Source organism: Oncorhynchus tshawytscha, linkage group LG06 (genome assembly GCF_018296145.1).
Source record: "Oncorhynchus tshawytscha isolate Ot180627B linkage group LG06, Otsh_v2.0, whole genome shotgun sequence".
NCBI classification, from domain to species: domain Eukaryota; kingdom Metazoa; phylum Chordata; class Actinopteri; order Salmoniformes; family Salmonidae; genus Oncorhynchus; species Oncorhynchus tshawytscha.
Window position 1 is genome coordinate 65639575 of NC_056434.1, and position 20673 is coordinate 65660247.

At 42.5% G+C, this 20673-nt stretch overlaps 1 protein-coding gene across 6 annotated transcripts in view; it reads right to left on the bottom strand.

Moving 5' to 3' along the window:
- Positions 1-1507: 1507 nt before the first annotated feature.
- The window catches only part of LOC112252902 (cullin-9-like), a 75614-nt gene continuing 56448 nt past the window's right edge, over positions 1508-20673 (bottom strand). For 4 of the 6 annotated variants that reach the window (XM_042323519.1, XM_042323518.1, XM_024424595.2 and 1 more), the window contains 11 exons: positions 20346-20599; positions 18648-19023; positions 14793-14933; positions 13315-13479; positions 12925-13088; positions 12678-12771; positions 10481-10666; positions 7034-7151; positions 3733-3866; positions 3508-3599; positions 1508-3391 (listed from right to left, as the gene is read on the bottom strand). In XM_042323519.1, the coding sequence (XP_042179453.1) occupies positions 3217-3391; positions 3508-3599; positions 3733-3866; positions 7034-7151; positions 10481-10666; positions 12678-12771; positions 12925-13088; positions 13315-13479; positions 14793-14933; positions 18648-19023; positions 20346-20599 (1899 nt within the window). In that variant the 3' untranslated portion in view covers positions 1508-3216. Of the gene's footprint in view, positions 3392-3507; positions 3643-3732; positions 3867-7033; positions 7152-10480; positions 10667-12677; positions 12772-12924; positions 13089-13314; positions 13480-14792; positions 14934-18647; positions 19024-20345; positions 20600-20673 lie in introns of all 6 variants that reach the window. The other 2 variants (XM_042323522.1, XM_042323521.1) reach the window with 2 other exon arrangements.

Genomic DNA, 20673 nt, shown 5'->3' on the forward strand with positions numbered 1-20673 from the left:
TTTCTGGAAAATTCATACTGATAAATTGTAAATAAATTATTTAATTACATGAATTAAATGAAAAAACAATAGAATAACAAACCAAATAAACATGTATCGCAACCTAGAGGCCGGTAACTGGGGGTTTCTTCCCAGTCTCCTCTCTGGCGGTGGTGAGAATGATGAACTACAGGTTACGTGTGTGCGCTGCGGAGGCCCAATAGTCATTCTCTATTATTACAAATAGAAGATTAACACAATGGTGCTCGTTTAATAAAGTTAGATAAAAGGTAAATAAATGTCTTGCCAGATCACAATGATTCATTTGCATTTTACATAACAGAACCGAATATAATACCATAGCAATGTAGGCCAAAAACGTCACACCAAAAAATACCTAATTTCTCATTTGATTTTAGGATGGTTAGCTGAAGCGGAATAGTTTAAAAAAAGAAGCCCATGCGCCAAAAGTCAGAGCGTACCACTAGGCAGGACATATGCTTTGACTGAAACAAATTACAAGGCTAATAGCTTAATGCCATCTTTTATTTTTTTATTTTATTTTACCTTTATTTAACCAGGCAAGTCAGTTAAGAACAAATTCTTATTTTCAATGACGGCCTAGGAACAGTGGGTTAACTGCCTGTTCAGGGGCAGAACGACAGATTTGTACCTTATCAGCTCGGGGGTTTGAACTTGCAACCTTCCGGTTACTAGTCCAACGCTCTAACCACTTGGCTACCCTGCCGATTTAATTTGCTCATGAAATAGTAATTCAGGAAGATTTAAATGCATATTCTCCTGAAACTGGGATGGAGATGCAGTTTGGACATTTCACCAGTAAAACAAAGATTTATCATTCACGATTGATAGTGATTATGGCCTATTTTGAAATTGGGTTGCCTATGCCTAACTTGGTGTTTGAGGTTAAATAGATGTGTGTGGGCATAGGCAGATGTTGCAATTGGAGGATGCATTTTATGCATATTCTATAAGGATAGACTATTCAATTGGCTACATCTGTCGGTACACACAATTTTATTGAACCTTTATTTAACTAGGAAAGTCAGTTAAGAACAAATTCTTATTTACAATGACGGCCTACCAAAAGGCCTTCTGCGGGGACAGGGCTGGGATATATTTTTTTATAAATACAATATAAATATAGGACAAAACACACATCAAAAGAGATAACACTACATAAAGAGAGACCTAAGACGACAACATAGCAAGGCAGCAACACACAATAACACTCAGGAAATGTACTACGCCACTGGTATCTGCCCTCTTATTGGCTAAAATGGTCCCACCTGTTCTCCTTCCACCTGCCTTCCATCTTTAAGGACATGTATTTCCGTTGTCAATATAATAGATACTCTTTGGGAAAAGCCAGGGAATAACAAACTATTTCCCCCCTCACTACACAGAAGTATTCTCTAGCAGCCTATGATGATATTTATGACGTTAATAATGTCTTGTTTAAATCAGGTAATGTAGTTATGAAATAATACATAGACAGTGAAATCACTCCAGGTGATAGCAGAAAGCGCATTTATTTAGTCCGCTGACATTGCACAAATTCAACATTGAGATCAGAAATATACATTTTTTGAAGATGCACATGGTGAATAGAAGGATCTCTCAACAGCAAAGTGGCATGTTGAGATATCAAATACCCCAACCCATATACAGATAAACATTGACAAAATTTCAACAACAAAAAAATTCTAAATTTCAAAAGCATGATGTTGCCTAGGCTAGATTAAGCACGTGGAGTAATGAGTAGGATTATGTTTTTATATGCAAAAGTTATTGCTTTTGATGAAAACGCTTTCTGTGACTTCCCAATGAAAACTAGTTTGAAAATTAAAACATTTAATGGAAAAGAGATGTAGGTTTTAGAATATGCACCATGCTGCCTTGTTGACATGAAAGCGGCACAGATTACTGTTGCATTTGTGAGGGCGCTCCTCCCTCACCGCTTTTGCCAGTTCACGTCGTGGACAATAGAACGGTGCACCACAGCTCAGGTTAATAGAACTCCCTCATTGCCGGACTACCCAGACTCCTTGCTCCGGCCAAATGCTACGCCCACGGACGTTAGTTTAATCTCCGCAATGAGTGGCTCTGTGCTTCTACATCTGCATTGCTTGCGCATTGGGGTTTTAGGATGGGTATCTGTGTAAGCATTTTGTGACAACTGCTGATGTAAAAAGGGATTTATAAAATACATTTGATTGATTGGAGTACCTCCCTGACCCTTCACCGACTTGCGAACACATTCAAGACCGTCTGATTGGTCCAGAAACCGACGGGTAAAGCAGCGGTTTGAAAATGTGTCACTGGTTTTGACACTGATTGGTCAGAGACGATCCAATCGCTGAAGAAGTATGTAGCGAACTACAATGCAGCGCAAGAATGTTGCGAGTCAACAGCTACTGTTGCCAGGCACACCCAATACGTTACATCCTTTTCCTCCCAATCTTCTCCCCCTTGCAGCCCTTTAATAACCCATGAAAAGGTCGCACAAACATTGTATTAACCGCAGTCTTGAGCTTTTAATAGCCTTCTAAATTAACATACAATAATTCAGTGTTTTAAGTTTCATTATGGAAATATACATTTTCTGAATGAGTACTTTATCGTTATGAATGAAGGCATATAACCATGTATTACAAAAATATATCAAGGCAAGCCATTTGGCAATGAACAACATTCTGCCAATTTAATAGCCTTCCTAGCGCTGGATTATAAAATCCCTTTTCAGTCACGCTGGTAAATGAAAAAGTAGCATTTGCATTACACAAAGTATGGGCTTTTTCTCAAGTATATCGTCACACCTCAAATATTTTCTTACAGGGATCCTTCATTATGTCTGACAGTCATGGAACCCTCATCGGCTTCAAAACAGCGTCATGTGAAAAAGAATGAGGCTCTAGGAATTCAAACCTATGTGATGAATAAGTGGAACATGTAAGTGTGCCCATCCAACAATTGCAGTTGTGGCATGGGACTGAAATTGTGAAGTCTAAGCGCAAAGAGGCTGACTGGAAAAATGAAGGATCACACCCAGCCTCACTTCAAACCAGACCATGGCTTTTCTCTGTCCCCATCGCTCTCTCTGATGGATTTTTGTTTGTTTATTAAGTACTGTTTTTCCCCAAAATATATTTATATGGTGCTTGCAGTGCCTGCACAGATTGAGACTGACATTTTTTTCTTCCTATTTTCAGATGTTTAGTCAAAAGGACTGAAATCCCTCTCTAGGTTTTCGGACTCGTCATCATCAGAAAAGAAGTCATCCTCGTCATCTACATGCCATTCGGGAACGTACTCATCGTCATACCATTCATCCTCCTCTGCCTCATCTCCACCCTCGTTGTTATGGTTGTCAGACTCAGAGCCCCCAGCCCTGCAGAGAGAGAAGACCCGTGAGCACAGCAAATCAGGAAGAACATTTTCTCAGTAATAAGCTACTAGATCCAGGAACCAATGTAGAGATCCACTTCCCAAATCTCCTGTACTCACACTTTGTTGGCATCTGTGGTCTTAGAAAGATTTGAAGCTTGAGCAGATTCCAGTTCCTGTCCTGTTTTGGAGTTGTATCCCACTCGGAAGTCCTGTGTTTGGAGAGACCAGACAGGAGGAAACCCTCATGACTTGCTGTTGATTGGACCACAAAGCACCCAATAAGTATTACCACCACACTTTGTGCTGTGCTCTTCAGTGTGTAAATCCCTCCCTAGTCCCTACCTGGGTTGAGTGTTGTAGAATGGCCACCAGACGCTCCTGAATGCGGCGGATGAGTTCCAGGCCAGTGTTGAGGTGCTCAGGCTTCAGTAGACGGATGCAGGACGCTAGATCCGTACACTGCAACAGGGTCTCCTCTGGAGGGGAAAGACACAGACAATGAGAACTCATCCATGGTGTATGAAACATCCTCAAAAAGTAGGGATGTTCGAATATCCAAAACAGACATTAGTATTCGATTACTTGGGAGAGTATTTGAGGAATAAAAACATTTTTTTAAGGCTGTGTCTAAAATGAGCCTATGTGACATTGCTACATAGCCTACAAGAATAGACCATTGCATACAAAGTTTTAATAAAACAAGAGTTTGAGTTGAGTGTGCCCCATAAAAGACACACCGGTAGCCAAAACGCATTACACACGTGTAGCTTATTGTCGGTCAATCAAAGTGGCGCAACAGTTATTTTTTACAGAAACTTCCTGTTTCCATCATATGTCATTATTTTATATGGTTTGAATTTACACCTATAAGAACTCTTCTACCCTTCTACTTAAAACAAGCAGAGTGCATCGCACTGGCTATCCCTCGAGTCACGCGAGCAAGTCTCCATTGAAGTAAAAACATCTCTCTAATAGTGAAATCCTTTCAAATGCCAATCTGTACGTAATAGAAATTTGCATTGACAATCTTACAATGATCCTTTTATTCATACCCCTTGACTCATTCCACATTTTGTTGTGTTACAGCCTGAATTCAAAATGGATTAAATAAAATAAAAAATCCTCAACCATCGACACACAATTCCCCATAATGACAAAGTGAAAATATGTTTCACATGTATTTTTTATTTATTGAAAATGAAATACAGAAATCAAATGTACATAAATGTTAGAATCACCTTTGGCAGCCATTACAGCAGTCTTTCTGGGTGGGTCTAAGAGTTTTGCACAACTGGATTGTACAATATTTGCACATTATTCTTTTCTAAATTCTTCAAGCTCTGTCAAGTTGGTTGTTGATCATTGCTAGACAGCCAATTTCAAGACTATTTAAGTCAAAACTAACTAGGCCACTCGAACATTGTGGTAGCCTACAGGGAGGAGGTGAGAGCTCTCGGGATATGGTGTCAGGAAAATAACCTCTTACTCAATGTCAACAAAAACGAGATGATAGTGGACCTCAGGAAACAGCAGAGGGAGCACCCCCCATCCACCGACAGAACAGCAGTGTAGATGGTGGAAAGTTACGTACCTCGGTGTACACATCACTGACAAACTGAAATGGTCCATCCACACAGAGTGTGGTGAAGGTTTGTCACCTAAAACCCTCACAAATTTGTACAGATGCACAATTGAGAGCATCCTGTCGAGCTGTATCACCGCCTGGTACGGCAACTGCACCGCCCACAATCGCAGGGCTCTCCAGAGGGTGTTGTGGTCTGCACAACACATCACCGTGGGGCAAACTACCTGCCCTCTAAGACACCTACAGCACCTGATGTCACAGGAAGGTCAAAAAGATCAAGGACAACAACCACCCGAGCCACTGTCTTTTCAACCCGCTACCATCCAGAAGGCGAGATCAGTCTACAGATGCATCAAAGCTGGGACAGAGAGTCTGAAAAACAGCTTCTATCTCAAGACCAGACGACTGTTAAACAAACATCACTAGCACAGAGAGGTTGCTGCCTACATACAGACATGAAATCATTGGCCACTTTAATAAATGGAACACTAGTCACAAATGCCACTTTAATAATGTTTACATATTTTGCATTACTCATCTCATATGTATACACTACATTCTATATTGCATCTTAGCCTATGCTGCTCTGTCATTGCTCATCCATATTCTTGCTACATTCCTTTACTTAAATGGTTGTGTATTAGGTATTTGTTGTGAAATTGTTAGATATTACTTGTTAGATATTACTTGTTAGATATTGCTGCACTGTCGGGAACTAGAAGCACAAGCATTTCGCAACACTCGCAATAACATCTGCTAACCATGTGTATGTGGACCAATACAAATTGATTTGGTAAGCATATTTGGCCTTGTGTTTTAAGTTATTGTCCTACTGAAAGGTGAATTTGTGTCTGTTGGAAAGCAGACAACCAGGTTTTCCTCTAGGATTATTTTTATTCTAAACTACCTAGTCCTTGCCAAAGACAAGCATTCCCATAACATGATGTAGCCACCACCATGCTTGAAAATATGAAGCGTGGTACTCAGTGATGTGTTGTGTTTGCCCCAAACATAACGCTTTGTATTTAGGTCATACATTTCTTTCCCACATTATTTGCAGTTTTACTTTAATGCCTTATTGCAAACAAGATGCATGTTTTGTACAGGATTCCTACTTTTCACTGTCAATTAGGTTAGTATTGTGGAGTAACTACAATGTTGTTTTCATCAAGGACCTCTGTTCTTTGCTCCATTCATCTTTCCCTCTATTTGGACTAGTCTTCCAGTCCCTGCTGCTGAGAAACACCCCACAGCATGATGCTGCCACCACCATGCTTCACCGTTGGGATGGTGCCAGGTTTCCTCCAGACGTGACGCTTGGCATTCAGGCCAAAGACTTCAATCTTTGGTTTCATCAGAACAGAGAATCTTGTTTCTCATTATCTGAGAGTCCATAGGTGCCTTTTGGCAAATTCCAAGCAGGCTTGTCATCTGCCCTGAGGAGTGGCGTCCATCTGGCCACTACCTTAATAAAGGCCTGATTGGTAGAGTGCTGCAGAGATGTCCAATAAATTGAATTTACCTTAGGTGGACTCCAATCAAGTTGTAGAAACATCTCAAGGATGATCAATGGAAACAGGATGCACCTGAGCAAAATGTCTAGTATAATAGAAAAAGGTCTGAATACTTAAGGTATCCGTTTTAGATTTTTGATACATTTGCAAAAAATATATATAAAAAACAGTTTTTGTTCTGTTATTATGGGGTACTGTGTGTAGATTGAAGATATTTATTTATTTAATCCATTTTAGAATAAGGCTGTGACGTAACAAAAATAAAATGGAAGGGGTCTGAATACTTTCCGAATGCACTGTATTTAGGCTCGTCATAACAAAGGGGTTAAATACTTTTATTGACTCGAGACATTTCAGCTTTTCATTTTGTATTCATTTGTAAAAACATCATTCCACTTTGACATTATGGGGTATTGTGTTTAGGCCAGTGACACAAAATCTAAATTTAATCCATTTTAAATTCAGGCTGTAACAACAAAATGTGGATAGGTTAAGAAGGGGTGTGAATACTTTCTCTAGGCATGGTAATTCCTGCAGGTCTTACCCAGCAGGATCTGTAGAGTATTGGTGTGAAGCTCCAGGGCTTCCATTTGCTGCTCCATCACATCCATCTTCTCTGTGTCCTGGTTGTAGTAGCTGTACACACACGAGTAGGCCAGCACCTATATGGCAGAGTCAGGCAAGGGATCCATATTAGTAATATCTTTTAAATGCTGAAAAGGTTCATCATGAATAGGGCTCGAGGTGACCGTATTACCGCCACACTGGCAAACAGGACCGCAGTAAAACGCCATGTGACCGTTGAGTCAAGGTAATCTCCTCTTATGCACTCTGGACATGCATCGGTAGTACCCAACAAACTAACGACCATAAGGTCACTAATGGCCTGGTACTCAGTGCTCAATTGTCCCTCTAACATCAATGAAAATGCCATCAAACACTCATCAAAACATTATTGTACTTTCTTTAAAAAAACATTTGTTTTACACTTGGCTGATTGGCTGAAGCAGTGGAAAACATGGTCGTTGTGGATGTTGTTTCAAAGACTAACAACAAAATGGACAGCGCTTTCTAATGTGATGATTCATAAATAAATAAAAACATATGCATACTCAAGCTTATCCATACACAGGCCTATAATATGTGCACAAGCCTGAAAAAACATTGAATTAAAATAATGATTGTTCCGTTATACAATATATAGCGTACCGCATTTACACACGGCAGAAAAAGATTTTACACTGACTTAAGATGTTTTTGGTTCAAAATTGGTCTGGCCTATACGCCAAAATTAAAATTCTAGCAATTGCCTTTGAGTATGGACTGTATTATTTTGCATACTGGATGGACTGGTTACCTTATTCTACACTCCAAACTTTCTATCCATGAGTCTGGGAGAGAACGTATAGGCCTAGGAGATGCTATTGATTCATCAATTGTGCAGGGCGACTTAAGAGTTAGCCCACAATTATAGTGAATTTGTATTTGAATAGCCTAGTAATAGGCTTTAGCTACAGAATCTCACCGCCGTCTGTTTCCATCTCTCTGTATCCTTCATTCCTTTCTCGAACATGCAGACAGAGGGGCTGGCAACAGTTCAATGAAATAGCCTGGTTTTCGTTGTGATTTTTTTTCTTTTTTACTATCAATGTTCATGAAAAGATTTGACTTGGTTTCCCAAATGAAGCACTGGGAAGCTGCAGGAACAGGGTTTTAGAGCCCGTGGTATACAGAGTTTGGGCAGAACATCACCTGTCGTGCAGCAAGAGGCTGCATGCTCCACAAAAACAGTAGTTGATGCATGGAGTGAAATAACCAGTCATGATTGAAAAACGAACCGGTGGGAAAGCGGCCTCCATTCGCTATTCGAGTGCATACAGACTTCATCTTACTTCCCCTGTCCATTAATGGGCCATTCTAAATCTAAACTAATTTAGCATATTAGTAAAGATGGGATTAAATTGAGAACCACATGTGCAGCCTGAGGCAAGGAACAGAGCACAAGCTTTATTTGTGACTTTCCCAAAACATCAATAGCCTATAGTGTCACCATGCAGCCCATATATATTTTGATTTCTAAGACAGTCTAAGATTTATTCTCAACAAAAACATACATGCAACTTGTAAAGTGTTGGTCCCATGTTTCATGAGCTGAAATAAACAATCCCAGAAATGTTCCATATGCACAAAAATATTATTTATGTCAAATGTTGTGCACACATTTGTTTACATTCCCTGTTAGTGAGCATTTCTCCTTTGCCAAGATAATCCATCCATCTGACAGGTGTGGCATATCAAGAAGCTGATTAAACAAGCATGATCATTACACAGTATGCACCTTGTGCTGGGGACAAAAGGCCACTCTAAAATGTACAGTTTTGTCACCCAACACAATGCCACAGATGGCTCAAGCTGAGGGAGCGTGCAATTGGCATGCTGACTACAGGAATGTCCACCAGAGCTGTTGCCAGACAATTGAACGTTGATTTCTCTTCCATAATCCGACTCAAATGTTATTTTAGAAAATTTGGCAGTATGTCTAACCGGCATCACAACCACACCAGCCCAGGACCTCCACATCCGGCTTCATCACCTGCAGGGTCGTCTGAGACCGGCCACCCGGACAGCTGATGAAACTGTGGGTTTGCACAACCAAAGATTTTCCACACAACTGTCAGAAATCGTCTCATAGAAGCACATCTCCGTGCTCATCGATCTTACCAGGGTCTTGACCTGACTGTAGTTTGGCATTATAACTGGCTTCAGTGGGCAAATGCTCACTGTCGATGGCCACTAGCATGCTGGAGAAGTGTGCTCTTCACAGATTAATCCCGGTTTTAACTGTACCAGGCAGATGGTAGACAGCACGCTTTGCTATCAGCGAGTGCCCCATGGTGGCCAGTGGGTTTATGGTATGGGCAGGCATAAGCTACGGACAATAAACAATTGCATTTTATCGATGGCAATTTGAATTCACAGAGATACTGTGACAAGATCGTGCTATTTATCCACTGCCATCAACTCATGTTTCAGCATGATAATGCACAGCCCCATGTCGCAAGAATCTATACACAATTGCTAGAAGCTGAAAATGTCCCAATTCTTCCATGGCCTGCATACTCACCACATGTCATCCATTGAACATGTTTGGGATGCTCTGGATCAATGTTTACGACAGCATGTGCCAGTTCCCGCCAATATCCAGCAACTTCACACAGCCATTGAAGAGGAGTGGGACAACATTCCACAGGCCACAATCAACAGCCTGAGCGAAGGAGATGTGTCGCACTGAATGAGGCAAATGGTGGTCATACCAGATACTGACTGGTTCTCTGATCCATGCCCCTACATTTTTTGAAGTATCTGTGACCAACAGATGCATATCTATATTCCCAGTCATGTGAAATCCATAGATTAGGGTCTAATGAATTATCTAAATTGACTGATTTCTTTGTATGAACTGTAACTCAGTAAAATCTTTGAAATTGTTGCATTTATATGTTTGTTCAGCAACTAAAGTGGCAAACTCAATCTAGTGTATAGGACCGGTTTCAAATGATCACTTTTATGCTCATATGTGCACTCACACCAGAATGGGACAAATACTGTTTATATTTTATTCAGATAAGTTCAATTATATTCTTCTTACTATAAAATCATAGAATATAAAATAACAGCATCCGACTTAAGCATATCTTGTCTACTAAATGAACAAGCCTACATACAGCCTATGGCATGGTGCATAGATAACATATACTAGGCCAACTCCTATTCTGTTATTCTAAAATACATGTTCTTCATATCATAATGTTTCTTTACACCTGCCTAAAATAAAGGATATATTGTGATGGTGTATATTAAATTGATTTGTTATACTTTTTTAAATGTCAATGTTCCAAAAGCGTGCATGGTGATTGGTGATTGAGTGGTGATTGCTTAAATGTCTTTACTGATTGGACAGTTATTTTCAAATTAGTTTACTACCTCTTACCTTGCGCGCTTGAGCGAGGACTTTGCAGGCATCAATAACAAACGTCAATGACTTCATTTGCAGGGCTTCATTGATGGAGGAGACTTTGCTCTCTAGATTGATGGCAAAGTCCTTGGCTTGGTTGTGGAAAGTGCATCTCTCGTTGTAGTCTTGGAACTTCTTTTCCTGCCTTGCTGCTTTACTCACCTGCAGTCAGAAAAAAAGTGGATCACTGCATTGGATCACCCCCCACCCATGATTATCCACATAAATGTAGAAGTGTTGAGAAACATTCTATTCTTAGTCACAATAAAAGTGACTCCAAAATGAGAAAACACATTATTCACCATTCAGTTCCCATTGGGCAAAATATAATCAAAACGCAACCAAAAACTGCAAATGCATCCAACAAGTTTGTACAAGCTTGATGTAGTCATTGAGTGAAAAGACAAAATACTAAACCGTTGACTCCTTTAATACAGTAAGCAAATTTGTCCAAATACTTGACCTCCTCAAATGGGGGGGGACTAGATAGTGCCTTCGAAAAGTATTCAGACCCCTTTTCCTCAATCTACACACAATACCCCATTAGGACAAAGCAAAAACAGGTTGTTAGAAATGTTTGCTCATTTATAATAAAAAATGAAACACCACATTTACATAAGTATTCAGACCCTTTACTCAGTACTTTGTTGAAGCACATTGGCAGCGATTACAGCATCGAGTCTTCTTGGGTATGATGTTACAAGCTTGACACACCTGTATATGGGGAGTTTCTCCCATTCTTCTCTGAAGATCCTCTCAAGCTCTGTCAGGTTGGATGGGGAGCGTCACTGCACAGCTATTTTCAGGTTTCTCCAGAGATGTTAGATCGGTTAAAGTTCCGGCTCTGGCTGGGCCACTCAAGGACATTCAGAGACTTGTCCCGAAGCCACTCCTGCGCTGTCTTGGCTGTGTGCTTAGGTTCGCTGTCCTGTTGGAAGGTGAACCTTCGCCCCAGTCTGAGGTCCTGAGCACACTGGAGCAGGTTTTCATCAAGGATCTCTGTACTTTGCGCCGTTCATCTTTGCCTCGATCCTGACTAGTCTCCCAGTCCCTGCTGCTAAAAAGCATCCCCACAGCATGATGCTTCCACCATCATGCTTCACCGTAGGGATGGTGCCGGATTTCCTCCAGAACTGACGCTTGGCATTCAGGCCAAAGATTCCAATCTTGGTTTCAACAGACCAGAGAATCTTTAGGGCTGTTGTGCCTTTTACTGAGTGGCTTACGTCGGGCCACTCTACCAGAGAGGCCTGTTAGGTGGAGTTCTGCAGAGATGGTTGTCCTTCTGGAAGTTTCTCTCATCTCCACAGAGGAACTCTAGAGCTCTGTCAAAGTGACCATTGGGTTCTTGGTCACTTCCCTGACCAAGGCCCTTCCCCCCTCATTGCTCAATTTGGCCATGTGGCCAGCTCTAAGAAGAGTCTTGGTTGTTCCAAACATCTTCCATTTAAGAAGGATGTAGGCCACTGTGTTCTTGGGGACCTTCAATGCAGCAGAATTGTTTTTGTACCCTTCCCCTGATCTTTGCCTCAATACAATCCTGTCTCGGCGCTCTACGGACAATTCCTTCGACCTCAAGGCCTTGTTTTTGCTTTGACATGCACAGTCAACTGTGGGACCTTATATAGACAGGTGTGTGCCTTTCCAAATCATGTCCAATCAATTGAATTTACCACCAGGTGGACTCCAATCAAGGATGATCAATTGAAACAGGATGCCTCTGAGCTCCATTTTGAGTCTCATAGCAAAGGGTCTGAATTCTTATGTAAATAAGGTATCTGTTAATTATTTTGTTTTACATTTCTAAAAACAAGTTTTCCCTTTGTCATTATGGGGTATTGTGTATAGACTGCGAAGGATGTTTTATTTATTTAATACATTTCAGAAAAAGGCTGTAACGTAACAAAATGTGGAAAAAGTCAAGGGGTCTGAATACTCTCCAAAGGCACTGTACATAAAGTGCTTTCATTTCTAAACGGTAAAACAGATATGTATGAAAATACCCTCAAATAAAAGGTGACATTCTGTAAAGTGGCCTCATGAAACATTTGACCAAATCCAAAATGGTGGGGTACAGAGCCAAATAAAAAAATTCACTGTCCAAATACATATGGAGGGGAAACCCAAAATCGTATGAAGCACAAACTAACTTAATCAAGTCAATTGGAATTACCATAGCTGCGCAGTTGAAGTAATCTTTGTGGGTTGGTTTCCATGGCTTGAGACACCTCCAGCAAAATCCATGGTTACATTTGGCACAAGTCATACTGAAAAAAATGTTTTGACACTGAGTGGCAGTAACAGTGATGCCTAGAAATCCCTACAACATACTTCTGGTAAACCATGAAATGGTTTGATGGGAATCGACAGAGAACAAACAGGGCTGAGGATTGAAACGGGTCCAGTGGCTTTACACTTACTGTAGGCACCCTTCGTTCTTCTCTATCTGGGCCTGGCAGCTGGGGCAGCGTTTGGAGATGAGTTTGGCAAGGTGCTTACTCTGAGCTTCCATGGTCATACCCTCGTAGTAGCCACCATCGTCTATCCACTGGGACATGTGACTGCAGCTGGCTGGGTAGTGAGCCTGGGGAGATAGTGGAGGTTAAGAAATCAGCATAAATCTATACTCTATGCTTACTTGTACATACAGTATTTTGTTCATAGAGACTAGATAGATTTACACTACACCAAGTCTGATGGGTATCCGTACAAATATGGATTTCTAATTCAATGCCATTGAAGTAAAAAAGAAAAGACAAATAAACCACATGAATGAGGACAGGAGACGTGTATAACAGCTCAGTGCTAACCTCTGGGAAGTTGCAGCTGAAGCAGGAGGACCAGCAGCACTTTGAGCAGGTGCCCATGCTGCCGATGTTCTCCCTGCATAGGATCTGGTCACAGCCCAAGGGGTTGGTGCACCAGGTCAGGTTGGAGCAGCACTCCACATAGCCCCGGAGGAGAGCGTTCTCATACTGGGGAGAAACCGAGGACAGGAGCCTCAGAGGATGGATAGGCGCTACTGTTTTAAACTCACGATCAGCAAACATGTACAACTGGACAGACATAACTTTATGGGTTTATATACAGTACATGAAGTATTTTTTGTTATGTTAGAGCCTTATTCTAAAATGGATTATATAAGTAAAAATGCTCAATCTACACACAATACCCCATAATGACAAAACAAAAACAGGTTTAGACATTTTTGCAAATTTATAAAAATCAAAAACAGAAATACCTTATTTACATAAGTATTCAGACCTTCTGCTATGATACTCGAAATTGAGCTCAGCTGCATCCTGTTTCCATGGATCATCCAGTGCGTGTCAGAGCAAAAACCAAGCCATGAGGTCGAAGGAACTGTCCGCAGAGCTCCGAGACAGGATTGTGTCGAGGCACAGATCTGGGAAAGGGTACCAAAAAAATTCTGCAGCATTGACGGTCCTCCGTCATTCTTAAATGGAAGTTTGCAACCACCAAGACTCTTCCTAGAGCTGGCCGCCCGGCCAAACTGAGCAATCGGGGATAAGGGCCTTGGTCAGGGAGGTGACCAAGAACCCAATGGTCACTCTGACAGAGCTCCAGAGTTCCTCTGTGGAGATGGAAGAACCTTCCAGAAGGACAAACATCTCTGCAGCACTCCACCAATCAGGCCTTTATGGTAGAGTGGCCAGACAAAAGCCACTCCTCAGTAAAGGCACAACAGCCGACTTGGAGTTTTCCAAAAGGCACCTAAAGACTCTCAGAACATGAGAAACAAGATTCTCTGGTCTGATGAAACCAATATGCAACTCTTTGGCCTGAATGCCAAGTGTCACATTTGGAAGAAACCTGGCACCATCCTTACGGTGAAGCATGGTGGTGGCAGCATCATGCTGTAGGGATGTTTTTCAGCGGCAGGGACTGGAAGACTTCTCAGGATCAAGAGAAAGATGAACGGAGTTAAGTATAGCAAAATCCTTGATGAAAACATGCTCCAGAACGCTTAGGAAATCAGACTGTGGAAAAGGTTCACCTTCCAACAGGACAACGACCCTAAGCAAACAGCCAAGACAACACAGGAGTGACTTCGGGACAAGCCTCAATGTCCTTGAGTGGCCCAGCCAGGGCCCGAACCCAATCAAACATCACTGGAGATACCTGAAAATAGCTGTGCAAGATGCTCCCCATCCAACCTGACAGATCTTAAGAGGATTTGCAAATAAGAATGGGAGAAACTCCCTAAATACTTTCCAAATTCACTTTAAGTGTGATGCTCTCGTGTGTGTGTGGGGGGGGTGCAGACCTTGGCGATGGTGTCCTTGTTGGTCAGGATGTTGAAGAAGAACTGAGAAGTAGGTTGTGCTCTGCAGTCTGTTATTGGACAGTTGCAGTTCATCACCAGGTTCTGCTCAATTCTGGCCGAGAGGTACTCCTGCCAGCAAGACTAGGAAGAAAATAAAAATCATCATGAAATGGGAGTCCTGTGACAAACTGTTCACACATAAATTAGGAGCAGATGTTCCGACTCAACATGAACAGTCTAATTCATCCTTAAAGCAGCAATCAGCAGTTGAAATAATAACAAAGCTCCCTCACCCCGGTTTCAGGTAAAAAGCTGAGGGATGGGGTTGGAGAAATCTAACCGCTCAAATTTATAGACCGAGCTATCCATGAAGGGACAGACCATCCATGATATCAAATGTGTAGTTTAAACCATGCTTTAAGGCTGTAGTGTTTGTTTACAAACATTGTAAAACATTCTTATACACTGCTCAAAAAAATAAAGGGAACACTAAAATAACACATCCTAGATCTGAATGAATGAAATATTCTTATTAAATACTTTTTTCTTTACAAAGTTGAATGTGCTGACAACAAAATTACACAAAAATTATCAATGGAAATCAAATTTATCAACCCATGGAGGTCTGGATTTGGAGTCACACTCAAAATTAAAAGTAGAAAACCACACTACAGGCTGATCCAACTTTGATGTAATGTCCTTAAAACAAGTCAAAATGAGGCACAGTAGTGCGTGTGGCCTCCACGTGCCTGTATGACCTCCCTACAACGCCTGGGCATGCTACTGATGAGGTGGCGGATGGTCTCCTGAGGGATCTCCTCCCAGACCTGGACTAAAGCATCCACCAACTCATGGACAGTCGGTGGTGCAACATGGCGTTGGTGGATGGAGCGAGACATGATGTCCCAGATGTGCTCAATTAGATTCAGGTCTGGGGAATGGGCGGGCCAGTCCATAGCATCAATGCCTTCCTCTTGCAGGAACTGCTGACACACTCCAGCCACATGAGGTCTAGCATTGTCTTGCATTAGGAGGAACCCAGGGCCAACCGCACCAGCATATGGTCTCACAAGGGGTCTGAGGATCTCATCCCGGTACCTAATGGCAGTCAGGCTACCTCTGGCGAGCACATGGAGGGCTGTGCGGCCCCCCAAAGAAATACCACCCCGCACCATGACTGACCCACCGCCAAACCGGTCATGCTGGAGGATGTTGCAGGCAGCAGAACGTTCTCCACGGCGTCTCCAGACTCTGTCACGTCTGTCACATGTGCTCAGTGTGAACCTGCTTTCATCTGTGAAGAGCACAGGGCGCCAGTGGCAAATTTGCCAATCTTGGTGTTCTCTGGCAAATGCCAAACGTCCTGCACGGTGTTGGGATGTAAGCACAAACCCCACCTGTGGACGTCGGGCCCTCATACCACCCTCATGGAATCTGTTTCTGACCGTTTGAGCAGACACATGCACATTTGTGGCCTGCTGGAGGTTATTTTGCAGGGCTTTGGCAGTGCTCCTCCTGCTTCTCCCTGCACAAAGGCAGAGGTAGCGGTCCTGCTGCTGGGTTGTTGCCCTCCTACGGCCTCCTCCACGTCTCCTGATGTACTGGTCTGTCTTCTGGTAGCGTCTCCATGCTCTGGACACGACGCTGACAGACACAGCAAACCTTCTCACAGCTCGCATTGATGTTCCATCCTGGATGAGCTGCACTACCTGAGCCACTTGTGTGGGTTGTAGACTCCGTCTCATGCTACCACTAGAGTGAAAGCACCGCCAGCATTCAAAAGTGACCAAAACATCAGCCAGGAAGCATAGGAACTGAGAAGTGGTCTGTGGTCACCACCTGCAGAACCACTCCTTTATTGGGGGTGTCTTGCTAATTGCCTATAATTTCCACCTGTTGTCTATTCCATTTGCACAACAGCATGTGAAATTTATTGTCAATCAGTGTTGCTTCCTAAGTGGACAGTTTGATTTCACAGAAGTGTGATTGACTTGGAGTTACATTGTGTTGTTTAAGTGTTCCCTTTATTTTTTTGAGCAGTGTATTTTGGGTTCTGATGGGGTAAAAGACAGTTGAACTAAGCTCATGGGGCATTTATAAAAGTTACAGTGCCTTCAGAAAATATTCACATCCGTTTACTTTTTCCACATTGTGTTGTGTTACAGCCTGAATTCATAATGGATTACATTTAGATTTTTGTGTCATTGGCCTACACCCAATAAATACCCCATAATGTCAAAATGGAATTATGTTTTTAAGAAATTTTTACAATGTAATAAAAAATGAAAAGCTGAAATGTTTTGATTCAATAACTATTTAACCCCTTTGTTATGGCAAGCCTAAATACATTCAGGAGTAAAAATGTGCTTAACAAAGTCACATAAGTTGCATGGACAACATGATTTTTGAATGACTACCTCATCTCTGTACCCCACACATACAGATGTGGACCCTCAGTTGAGCAGTGAATTTTAAACTAACCTAAATGAGTGAAAAGGAAACCTATTCCAAAACATGCAACGTTTGCAATAAGGCACTAAAGGAAAACGGCAAACAATGTAGCAAAAAAAATGTACTTCATTTCCTGAATACAAAGTGTTATGTTTGGAGCAAATCCAAAACAACACATCACCGAGTACCAATCTTCATATGGTGGTGGCTGCATCATGTTATGGATATGCTTGTCATCATTTTTTTTAAGGAAAAAACTAAATGGAAGAGCGCTAAGCACAGACAAAATCCTAGTGGAAAACCTGGTTCAGTCTGCTTTCCAACAGACTGGGAGACAAATGTACCTTTCAGAAGGACAATAACCTTAAACACAAGGCCAAATATACACAAGTTGTTTACCAAGAAGACAGCGAATGTTCCTGAGCAGAGTTGCAGTTTTTCCTAAATCTGCATGAAAATGATTATCTAGCAATGATCAACAACCATCTTGACAGAGCTTGAAGAATTTTTGAAAGAATAATGTGCAAACACTGTACAATAGCCAAATTCACTCATTTGAAGGGGACACTCCTTAGTGCCAACTAAGTTTGGTGGAGGAGGAATAATGGTCTGGGGCTGTTTTTCATGGTTCGGGCTAGGCTTCTTAGTTCCAGTGAAAGTAGATCTTAATCCGACAGCATACAATGACATTCTAGACGATTCTGTGCTTCCAACTTTGGGGCAACAGTTTGGGAAGGCCCTTTGCGGTTTCAGCATGACAACTGCCCCGTGCACATAGCGATGTCCATACAGAAATGGGTTTTCGAGATCGGTGTGGAAGAATTTGACTGGCCTGCACAGAGCCCTGACCTCAACCCCATTGAACACCTTTGGGATGAATTGGAACGCAGACTGCGAGCTAATATCGCCCAATATCAGTGCCGACCTCACTAATGCTCTTGTGGCTGAATGGAAGCAAGTCCCCGCATCAATGTTCCAACATCTAGTGGAAATCCTTCCCAGAAGAGTAGAGGCTGATTTAGCAGCAAAGGGGGGAGAACAACTCCATATTAATAATTAGAATGAGATGTTTGACAATCAGGTGGCCACATACTTTGTTGTGTATTTCTCTATCTCACTTCAAATAATGTGGGGGGAAAAAAATCTAAAACATGTTTTCACTTTGTCATTATGGGGTATTGTGTATAGATGGGATGGGAAAATACATACTAAATCCATTTTGATTTCAGGCTGTAAGAAAATGTATGAGTACTTTGTGAAGGCAAGAATCAATGGGTACATATCATTCATTTCTAAATTTAAAAAATTATATAGCAACTTCAAAATGTCCCTTTAAAGCATCTATACAAGATTAAACTAGTTCAAAGTTAGAAAAGGATTAGAAAAATTGGTAAAGTGACAGACCCGGCAGCAGTAGTGCATGCAGCAGAGGGTGGGAACGGGCTCTGCCTCCCCTGTTTGAGAGATGAGGCACACAGGGCAGCTGGACACAGGGCTATGGGGTGGCTGGGGGTTCCAGCCCCTCAGCCCAGCAGCCATGACCAGGGAGTCTGGGTCGTCTGTGTAGCGCTGGATTAGCACGTCCATGTTCCACTTGCAGTGGACCAGCAGGTGCTCAGCCCGGTCCAGGTCCAGAGTCAGGGTGCCAGAGACTTGCTGCACTGTGCGCTGCATCAGCTGCCGGACCTCCTCCTGGTTCATAGTGCGGCCCATGGACAACAGGACAGCCTCCAGGACCCCGTCTTCCACTCTCTGAGGGGCTGCAAAGATGCCTTCCAGGCTGGAGGAGAAGACACAGCGGGTTACAAGAGGTAAGTTACATCTATGGAAATCTTAACCTCTAAACGTGAGGAGGGTCACAGTTTAGTATAATTACGTTGGAAATACTCTCATTTCAGAGAACAAGCATGTGTCATTAAAAACAGTGTTTCAGAATAACATCCTTATGGAAAGCAGAGCTTGTAATTATCAGGTTAGTAGTTTGTGTGATTTTAACAGCAAAAAGTTGTAGAGACAAATTGTGGTATCTTTATGAAAAAAGATCACCCCACACAGCATTTCTAGACTACTGTATTATACCCACACAAAATAAGAAAGCAACGCCTCCCGGGTGGCGCAGTGGCTAAGGGCGCTGTAATGCAGCGCCAGCTGCGCCACCAGAGACTCTGGGTTCACACCCAGGCGCCGTCGCAACCGGCCGCGACCGGGAGGTCCGTGGGGCGACGCACAATTGGCCTAGCATCGTCAGGGTTAGGGAGGGCTTGGCCGGTAGGGAAATCCTTGTCTCATCGCGCACCAGCGGCGGGCCGGGCGCAGTGCGCGTTAACCAAGGTTGCCAGATGCACAGTGTTTCCTCCGACACATTGGTGCGGTTGGCTTCCGGGTTGGAGGGCGCTGTGTTAAGAAGCAGTACGGCTTGGTTGGGTTGTGTATCGGAGGACGCATGACTTTCAACCCTCATCTCTCCTGAGCCCGTAAGGGAGTTGTAGCGATGAGACAAGAACAATTGGATACCACGAAATTGGGGAGAAAAAGGGGTAGAAAAATAAAATATTTAAAAAATAAGAAAGCAACAAACATGGTTCAAAGTTCAAATGTTCTTTATTATTTATATTAATAGAACATTCACTAGCATCTTTTGACTGTTTCTCAACATATGGCATAACAGGCTAGATATTTTTTGTGTTGCATGTATTAGAGCCATGGGTTTCTTTGAAGGTAATGGCTTAAATAAACAGCATCAGTGGTCAATGGTCATCCTGTATGTGAAATGACTGACATTGCCATGCAGCCACAGTTTAGGTCAATGTGTATTTAAAAGCTCAACTAGGACAAAGAACAAGTACATATGGCACAAATAAGTGCTGTAACATCAGGGCTGAAGACCTCAACCCAATTGGTTAGCTATTAAAGCATTTATGCAATGGCTATAGCAGACAGACATATACATGGAAAAGAATGCCTGTTAGTAATTATTCTACTCTCCTTCCCTACAATTAAAAAACAAAGAACTTGCCCTGAGATACAGAATCAACCGAGAGGCCACACCAGGAATCTACATTAAAAACCCTTCCCCCACTAGGTCAAGGGTCATCCGCACACCTGATGTCAGCGTTGCTGCTGCTGGGGTTATTCTTCAGCTCTGCCTTGCTGAAGGAGAAATGCGCCTGGCCCTTCTGGGGAGTGGAGGGGTCTTCAGGCAGGAACTCCACGATGTGGGGGCTGTCCTCGTTGCGCCTGATGTAGCCCTTGCTGATGACGTGCATGACACAGGACAGCACGTCTGTAGTGCTGCAGCTGAAACGCACCGAGCCTGGGGAACGAGTCACCTCCCGCTTCTGACACGTCTCCAACACCTGAGGGAGGACAAGGGATAAAATAAGGGACATAAAAGACACCCACTGCTAGCTGTCGTTCTCCCATGAACAAG